The sequence below is a fragment of the Vanessa cardui genome, chromosome 3 (genome assembly GCF_905220365.1).
Source record: "Vanessa cardui chromosome 3, ilVanCard2.1, whole genome shotgun sequence".
In the NCBI taxonomy this organism is placed as follows: domain Eukaryota; kingdom Metazoa; phylum Arthropoda; class Insecta; order Lepidoptera; family Nymphalidae; genus Vanessa; species Vanessa cardui.
In genome coordinates this window covers 188925-198785 of record NC_061125.1, presented here as the reverse complement: position 1 = coordinate 198785, position 9861 = coordinate 188925, and the positions used below count along the sequence as shown (strand labels likewise).

The 9861-nt window shown below is 42.9% G+C and overlaps 1 protein-coding gene across 1 annotated transcript; it reads right to left on the bottom strand.

Moving 5' to 3' along the window:
* Nucleotides 1–258: 258 nt before the first annotated feature.
* LOC124543927 (glutamate receptor ionotropic, kainate 2-like) lies at nt 259–9254 on the bottom strand. Its single transcript, XM_047122255.1, has 17 exons — nt 9055–9254; nt 8739–8887; nt 8491–8646; nt 8162–8316; nt 7796–7992; nt 7602–7714; nt 7335–7496; nt 6982–7200; nt 6693–6902; nt 6238–6399; nt 5877–6076; nt 2170–2371; nt 1790–1875; nt 1629–1710; nt 1496–1544; nt 1228–1343; nt 259–1115 (listed from the first exon to the last, which is right to left on the bottom strand). Exons 1-17 carry the CDS (start codon nt 9134–9136, stop codon nt 672–674), a joined length of 2784 nt encoding a protein of 927 aa, XP_046978211.1. The 5' UTR covers nt 9137–9254; the 3' UTR covers nt 259–671.
* Between the last annotated feature and the right edge of the window lie 607 nt (nt 9255–9861).

Here is a 9861-nt window from a genome sequence, read left to right as displayed (position 1 = left end):
TACGTTATAAATAAGATTATGTTTAATTAATTCGAACGAAAAAAGACGCTGGCCGTAAGGTAAGCCGCATTTGCAGAGTACAGGCTTGACTTTGCGTTTTTGCAGCTTAATATAAATATTTCACCAGCGCGGATATGGGACAGGTTCTTAACATTCATATAGTAATGCAGTATCTGGAGAACTCAGTTGTAGTAAAAATATTTTTTTTATATCAGAATCATTATTAGAAAAACAGCTATATTTTAAACATTACTTTATAGTATTAGCATTACATGATACACACACAGACTTTGAACTTACATAAATTATTATTACGAAAAGGTTTTAACATTATATAACATTAACATAGAAATTGTGAACTATTAAACTAAATTAAGTTGATAACGTCGATTTATACGATGGTTTAAACACTCACGAGACTGTTGCGGTAACATAGACAATTGATTTATTTTATTTTTAAAAAGTAAAGTACATAAAAGTCGATAAAACAACAATGACAAACTTAATTTAGCAATAACACTTATTTACTACGCTAACCGCTAAGCCATTACTGTACTGTCGAACTCCTGCTTCAAATTAAAACAGCTCGCCTCAAATATTATCTGTACGTGAAGCGAGTGCCATATGATAACATTTCCAGAACGTCAACGAAACGTCCGGTAAGGTTCGCGTCAGCGCGGCGTGGGCGAGGTGGCGTGGCGCGCCAGGCGCAGGCTGGCCGCGTGCATGGACGAGCGGCGCGCGCTGGCGCGGCCCGAGCGCAGCGACGCCGTGCGCGGCCGCGCCGGGCCGGCGCCGTCCGTGCGCTCGGAGCGCGCCGACGGCGTGGAGGCGGCGGGCGAGGCGGGCGCGGCGGGCGAGGCGGGCGCGCTGGGCGCGGGCGTGAGCGGGCCGCGCACGGGCTTCACCGACTGCTCGAAGCGGAACACGAAGCGCAGCTCGGACCAGAAGCTGCCGAGGAACGAGCGCTCGGGGTCGCGCGGGTGCCGCCACGCCGAGCACGCCAGGTCGCAGCAGGACACCAGCACGCCCAGCGCGCACCCCACCACCAGCACGAGGAATAGTCCCATGAAGTTGTCCAGGGAGAGTTCCTCGCTTTCGTAATCGTTTGACGGCTGCACGAAAAACCAGCTCCGTTAATATATCATTGGAGCTCAACGTGAAGTACTTCACAAAATCTGAAGTGAAACGAAGCACTCGAATCCTCGTATCTATCGGAGCCGGTACCTGGCAGGCGCCACCGCCGTGCATCTCCTTCCACCAGCGATACTTCATCTCGCGCAGGACGCCCGCCTCTTGCAGGTTCAGCAGCGCCAAGTTCAGAGACTGCCGGTATTCTGAGTCTATAATGCAATATTCACGTGATTCGGGGACGGGTGGGTGCTAAGCTGATAACGATCGCAACGTTAGTTGTTATAAAATATTTTTATCGTTCCTCACCCATTAGTAATATTATAACAATTTGTCGAGCAATAGTTTATCGAAAAGTACTTACTTTTTTTCATGGCGATTCCGTAACCTTTACTGTCTAAAAGATCCCCCACCTGGACATTGTGATAGAAGTATTTATATTAAACGTACACATCATTCTTAGCAATCGCACTCGGCTCAGACACAGTGTGACTCACGCTTGTGACTTCACAGTTGCGCTCCACTGTATACTCGATTGTGGTAGACTCGGCGAAGAATGCATATTTTTCGGTCATAACTCTGAAAATAAGAAAAAGCGAATATAAACAATTTATGTACAAAACGCTGAACGAGAATGTATTAATGAATCATGTATTACTTCTGAATGCCGGCCTCGTTACTCTTGGGCATTTCCTGTTCCTTCATTTTCTGGAACATTTTTTGGTAGAGCTCGTTTTCAGAAAGCTGAAAAAAGTGGTCACGTTTTTTTATACAACAACAACAACAGCCTGTAAATTTCCAGTGCTGGGTTAAAGGCCTCCTCTCCCTTTTGAGGAGAGGGTTTTGGAACATATTCCACCACGCTGTTGGTTGGTGGGATACACATGTGGCAGAATTTCTATGAAATTTGTCACATGCAGATTTCCTCACGATGTTTTCCTTCACCGCTGAGAAATTTTATACAAATTTAGTACTTTTACAGTTATTGCCCTCTGTGTACGTGGGTACACCACATGATTGCAATCATAGTACAAAAACCTCGAAAAACGTATAAGTTGACCCGCCGGCCTTCGCCCCGTAGGTGATGCCCTGATCGTTGTCGGCGAGGTCGCGCACGTTTTTGATCAGCTCCGTGGACGACTTGGTTGCCAGCAGCGTGGCCAGGTTGGCCGTGTAGGAGCTGGTGATCACGAGTGCGAATATCCACCAGCAACTGGCCACCGCACGTGTACCGTACGCGCTGAGTAACATTAATAATAAACATTAAAAATCTAAACAAATATAAGATTTTAAATTAACATGGTTATTTTTATTTTTGTTCGGTGGAGCTCGATATTTCTACAGTATCTACGAATGTCTTGTTCACGAGACAGAGATTTGCGGGCAGCTGTTGGCCTTAGAAGTGTCCATATCAGACTATCTCCTTTCTCGTACATTTGCTGCGTAAACATCGGTCACCACTACTATTGTCACTTTAACCCCTACCATTGTCACTAGTTATATTTAATTTATGTACACTCGACACTCGATTCAGTGTTTTGCAGACGAAACTCACCGTATCGATTCGAGAATTATTTATTTTATTTTTATTTCATGAATTATGCAAATCTTCGCAGGGTTTGCATAATTTTATTACTGGACTAGCTGACCCGGCAAACTTCGTACTGCCACAATCGAAATACTTAAATAGTCCAAATGTGATGAGCATAGAAACCATTGCACGCAGCGACACTGGTGATCTAACAGTAACAATAAATAACTGATACTTACATTAAAAGCGACAGGAATCATGTGGTTGTGTGATAAATTACCAGGTCGCTATAATTAAGTCCTTACATAAAGTTTGCAAAACCATTTATTGTAAACTGGCCATACCATAAGTTTTAATTTGAAACTCATTTGCAATACAAATCAATATAATTTTACTAAATACAACACAGATAAATAATATAGGTGGTCAAGTTTTATTATGGTGATGTTGCTTATAATATTTTGAAAATATTGTCTGATTTATATTGCTCATAAATAGTCACGTTACAACGATTAGATACTTACATAAATTAAAATTTTAACAAAAAGAAAAACCGACTTCAAATAAAACAATATTTTAAAACAAACTAATATGCACTAAAAAGTAATAAAAATAATTGCGTATTCAAAATATTTATCAGAGTCCTCCTAAGTAAAATAAAATGAAAAGCATTAGAGTACTCAAAAGTCGATTTACGATTATATTAACGTAATTACAATTATTGTTATTGTTGTTGTTGTTATCGAGTCAGTATATTATCGTATAAAACCAAGCCAGCCAAGAGCTGACACCGACTCCAAATATGACGACCTCCGTGGTCGGGTGCTGTCTACACCGGTTTTCATGGGTACGCCATTCCGCTTTCCCGGGTTCGATTCCCGGCCGAGTCGATGTAGATTATCATTCGTTTTCTACGTTGTCTTGGATCTGGGTGTTTGTGGTACCGTATTTACTTCTGACTTTCCATAACACAGTGCTTTAGCTACTTACATTGGGATCAGATTAATGCATGTGATGTTGTCTCATATTTATTTATTTAATTGACCTTAGTAAAAAAACTTTGCAAAAGAGCTAATGTATGTCGTACATCATAAGGTCACAAATCATGTTGAAATTCAGCAACGAACGTAAGCACATTAAAATTTTACTAAGGACAATAACCCACCTACCGCACCCTCGCTGTAAGCTGTTTAGGAGTTGCATTGATTATCACATTCGACTATGACTTGTTGTTGTTGACTTGTATTACTTGAACACGTTACGAAAACTCACTATGACTAACTCATATGACCAAGTAACCCATATAAGATTCTGCCGAGTATCGCTAACGTGTTCCTCAGAATTGAAGAGTTTCGTTACTTTGGATCCCATGCTCAGAATCTAACCAAACTTTCACCTCTTAACAGATAACAGTACCCTTGAAGTATATCTTTTCTAATAAAAAAAGAATCATCAAAATTGCTTGCGTGATTTTGAGTTATTTACCTATTTATCGCGCACATGCATAATGCAAATTTAAGACTTATGTGGTTTTCATATGGTATCCATATTCATTCATCATCAGAATTGGATAAAATTAAAATAGGACCACATGGGACCACATTTTCACTGCGTGTAATGGTTTAACATCTGCGTTTTTTTTGCCACTGGAAGAAATTAGTAAATTCGAGAAATAGATGTAACGAACTCATATGTAGCTCACCGCATGAACCATGTTTCATATTTTTAAGGACAACGTGAAATAACTCTGGATCAAGAGTTTGATCTGGAGTTTCAGCTGAAATAACATTATCAATTTGATCCGGAGTTATTTTAAGGAACTGGCAAATTAATACATTTGCATTAGGGAATCCCCTCTTTTGCTATTCAGTGGAGTACATATGGCACCTCTCCAAATATACATAATTTTACAGTTAAATCTATAAGTGCTTTCAATTTTTGCCGAAAAACACGTTCTGTTATTTCATGACGATCAGTAGTCGACTGTTCTTCAAATAAATTGTTTTTAACATCATCCCACTGCGGATTACATGTAAATGTAATGAACAGATCAAGTCGACCATTATACGATTATGTCGACCACAGAATAATTGCGTCTTGTGCATATTCGTTCATATGCCGTGGGCAACTAATGAACGAAGATGGCAATATAGTCAATCGCCCGATGTCATTTACATTAGCATCATTCGCTATCGCATTTTGCCAGTTAATATATTCTTCGGATCTTAATTTTGCTTTGTTAACAATTAAAATTAAGACGGTCAGTTTCTATTTTGGCATGCATGTCAACGATGCACTGATGATATAGTTTACCATATCTCGAGATATAATTTTGTGCTAGTGGACGAACCATCAATCGATACAAATAAAAATTCATGGCACTAACCTTTTTCTGCATATTTAGACATGAAAATAAATGCACATACTGTACGTTTAAATGTATTTTTTTTATAATAATAAATTGAAATTATTCGTATTACCTATTGAAACTGGTGGATCAGTGTACTCATTTTTAATTAATACTTATTTTTATTTTGACAGTACAATTCCCCGTCTAAAAAATCTCCATTAACAAAATGACCCGTCATTTATTGAATTCATTTGTTACAAAAAATGTGATAAATGGAGAACCACTCGACCGATTTTGTGCAAACTTCACATAAACCATCTACTAAATAGTCCGAACAACCCCTGAAAATTTGGTTTGGATAGGTGAGCCCGTTCTTGAGTTATAAAGTGACATCGAAAATGCCACTTATTTTTATATATATAAATTCGAAAAATTGATGTAACGATGATGTAAATAATGCAAAATAAATTTTAAAACATTTATGTTTCATTGTCTAACATCGATAATCATAAAAAATCCTCTAATAAATCTATTTCTAAGGAAAAACAATTTTGTTGTTTTTATTATATTCTTAGCATTTTTATCATACTTACTCACCTTCTAAACCTTCCCTGGACTTCCACAAATAATTCAAGACCAAAATTAGCCAAATCGGTTCAGCCGTTCTCGAGTTTTAGCGAGACTAACGCACAGCAATTCATTTTTATATATATAGAAGATTCTAAATGTACGAATACAAAATAAAAAAATAAAAATAAAAAACATATTAAATACCCCGAAATTAATAACTGTAAACAATAATTATATAAGAGCAGTAGGTAGGTTTTGGTGAAGCTTTTAGGCGATATAAAATACAAAACTTACACTGGTGCAATTTCCGAGCCCTGTTGCAGCACGGCGCCGAGATTGAACCAGAGTGCGTTAGCGAGCGTGAACTGGTTCTCGAGAGCCGGCGGTTCCTCCACGCAGGGGTAGGGGTTCTGCCACTCGTCGGGGCACAGCCGCCCCACCACGTACAGCACCAGTGACGTGCCCAGGTACGCCAACCCCAGACACAACCACACCTACGGTTGCGGTCAAACTCAAGCTTATAATTTTAACAGTCATATATATATATTTATTTCGTTTGTTAATCATATTCATTTCTCATGTTGTTTGATTTTAATATAGTTTCGTTCTGCGAAGTTTAATAAAGGATACAGATTTTATATTATAATATACCTACCCCGTTTGAGAAAGGCAAAAGAAAGGCCAGCAGCGCGGGTTCTGGCTGCGTCGGCTTTCGAAACAGGATGCTGATCCCGAGGTTCATAAAGGGCGTGGTGAAGTCCACCGCCTCTTCGCGCTCTGCCGTTATTGTGAGGTCCGTCACCGCAAACTGTATATCCTGTAACGTATTGAGGATATACAAGTTAACTTAAAGTAATCACAGGATTCTTTAGCTTAGAGCTGATCGATCTAAACGATTACTTTTTATAAATTTCAATCGGTGGAAACTTCGCTGGATAATGTGATATCTTTAGATATGTAATTTGATTATATTTTATATCTGTTTGTTTCCCACATATTAAATAAATAAATAAACATTTAAGTAATTTTGTAAGTGCCTACAGAATGTAATTCTTATAGTACTTGATGCTGATGGCAAAGTTTTTTGCACTAAATACAAAACTACTGTACGGGATCATCCATTAGACGCCGCATCATGCCGTTCCACTGGTTCGTGGTCTTGTTGCGGACGCCGTACGCGCCGTTCATCTGCTCCACGAACGTGTAGTTGAAGTGCAGCAGCTTCGACAGTCGGTCGATGAGTTCGATGCAGAAACCCTCGTATCGATCGTTACCGAAGAGACGATCTGATGACTGCTTCTTCATTATGTAGGGCTTATTCTGAAATATCGACATTACAAAAATGATAGTTTCTAAAAAATATTAAAACAGCGACCTTATTGTTAGAATAGCTCTATACCACGGCGATGAGAATGGCGAAGGTGCGGTTGGTCATGAGGCCGCCGGGCGGCGCGGGCGCCAGCGCGCGCGGCAGCCACGCCAGGCCGGCGTGCGGCGCCCACGACGCCACGGGCGCCAGCCGCCCGCCGCGCTCCAGCTCTGTCACTTGCAGCAGCACCTCGTGCCGCTCGCCGCCCGCCTCCCACACCAGCGGCCCACTCGCACCCTCCCACTTTTCCTGCATGAACATTCGATTAATAGGATGTATGTATGTCTTTTTGTTATTCGACGCGAGTGGTCCTCGTGGTTTAACGTTTCGAGAGTTATGAGCTCATCGACCGATAAGACCGCGCGAGCTCGGCGGCTCCTTACCGAACGCAAATAATTTAGAAGCGTGTCGGCGTGAAAGGAGGCCGCCCCGCGGTCGCAGGAGCCGGGCTCGTCCGTCGGCAGGTCGAGGTACTTCATCGCCTTGGCTACGATTGTCGCCGCATCGTACGTCAGGAGGACTGCGGTCGGGGGGTTGTCCGCGATCTGCGAGACGTTTGAATATTATAGCTGATGTGCCTTCGATAAAAATGTAGTGAAACAAGTTCAAAGGTATAGAAGACAAAAGGCTACTTATAAAATAATACATACGTTGGCAATTTCTTCCTCGTTCCCGGTTTCGCCAAGTTGCTTAGCGTACTCTTCCCGCCAGGCGCCCATCGCTTTCAAAACTTTACTGGATTCCGCGTTAAAGATACGCAGACCTGTAAGCGCCAGATATGCTTATGTAGTGATTGAGACGTGTCGACACAGCAGCGCACGCGGGGCGTTTCCCAGTAGAGGACCAGTAATGTTGGCGCCCCCGTAGCTGTAGTCGGCGAGCGGCAGCGTGTGCAGGTCGAGCGCGGCCAGGACGTAGGAGTGCCGGTCGGCCAGCAGCCCCACGCGCTGCGCCGCGTCCAGCACGCGCACGCTGCACTCTGCGTCACACCACACTATGAAGTTAATGGCGCCCAACTTCTTGAGAACCAGCAGGAGATTTCTGCGAACGACAGTTGCAGTGTCATTATTGCGCTATCGATAATTCTCTGGACGACACTTTTCTTTTTAATAATTACTATTTGTAATTACCACTACTTTTTTCTTTACCTAGCATTATTATGTACTGTTTACTTTCGGAAACTGAAATAAAATAAAACACATCGTGTAACCTGAGCGCATTGTCATCATGCGGCGGCGGCAGCTGGCGCGCCCGCAGCGCCAGCGCGTCCGTGTCGGGCGCCAGGCGCGGCGCCACGCGTGCGCTCCCCTCGTGCAGCACCACGGCATTTTGCCAGTCCTTGGCCTCGCATAGTGCCGCACACGCCTAGCTATCCCAACACCACATGTGCAAAACAAAAATATTTAACAATCGAACCCCGGGGGAGTCTTACTCGTATCTTGGCATATTATTTCGTCGACGGAAGGTCGTAATTACTTCAGTTCCATTTAGGCATATTTTTGTTTTCAATAAATGGAAACAATATCAATTTAATATTACCCGGGCGAGAACATCGAAGTGCGGGTATAGTTCGAGAGCAGACGACAAGTGTCGGTTCTCGGGGGCTGGTTCAGCGAGGAGCAGGCCGAGCCCGGCGCGCGCCGCCGCGTCTGCGCCCGCGCTGCCGCCGACGACAGCGGTTGCGCCTTGACCGGCCTACAAGTCAACTCATGTGGTTGGCAAACTACAACAACAACAACTCATACGAAACGGCAGTTATCAGGCTTGTTAGGGAGTCGTTCTCTTACTTGTAAACATATTTGTCCGGGCTCAGCGAGGGGCTCCTGCGGCTCGACGGGTGCGGGCACCTCGAGCAGCGTGCCGTCGTGGTCGCGCAGCACAGCGTTGACGGCCGCTACCAGCTTCACTGCGATTTCGGGCCGAGACTCCACCACGCCTGACCACGTCCATTATGCAAATATAATAATTTTCTAAATGTGACCGAAGTGGCGCACACATAATACATATCTAAAATAACCTTTATGAAATAAATGTTATTTTATTTAGTATTTTTATTGAGGAGACGACACAAGTTTTTGGGAATAAAATTGGAAGCATTCTTGCCTATTTGAAGTGTCTGCGCATCGTAAGTCCGTAAAAATAACAATAACAACACGACGCAAACGTAGTGGTCGCTCGAACACATAACTGCGCACGACGCACGGCGCACGCGCAGGGCCAGACTGACGAGCGGCGCGTCGCGTCGGGCGCGCGTGGTCGCCGCGAGACTGCCTCGGTAGAGAGGTGAGAGTATTGTTTTGACAATCAATTATTATATCGATAAAAGAAACAGAAGGAAATAGACCTAAAGTGTCCTTATAGAACTTATGGTGGGCAACGGACAATCTGTTTCCGATAATGCTGTTATGAAAGAACATAACCTGTATCGGGTATTAAAGATTTATCTAAATACTTTTTACGAAACATAGTTATAGTATACAGACATTAAATCTGAATCGGAATTTCGAATCTAAATTTTTAGCGCATCCCTGGCGAGCGGCGACCGGCGACACGCCGCCCGCCCCGCCGCCCGCGCGACGCGAGCTATTCTGGAAGCGGGTCGCGTCATGGTCACCGGCGGGCGCGGTCACAGCTCCAATGCTCCGCGTGCTGTTATTTTAGAAATACAAAGCAACAAATGGGCGAGCTGGCGGTAACTTGTAACGCGTTTCGCCCGACAACCAACGAGACAATCAAATTATGTAAAATTCATTCCAGAACAATAAGCGAATACACAAATGTTAGAATAGAAAAGAGGCTTATTGATAGAATTTTTCGTGTAAGTCGTTTGTAGCTAAATAATTCGATCATGACCACGACTTCGAAAGGTTGCAGTTGATCCCTCTCAAACATTGTCTTAAAGGTTAACGT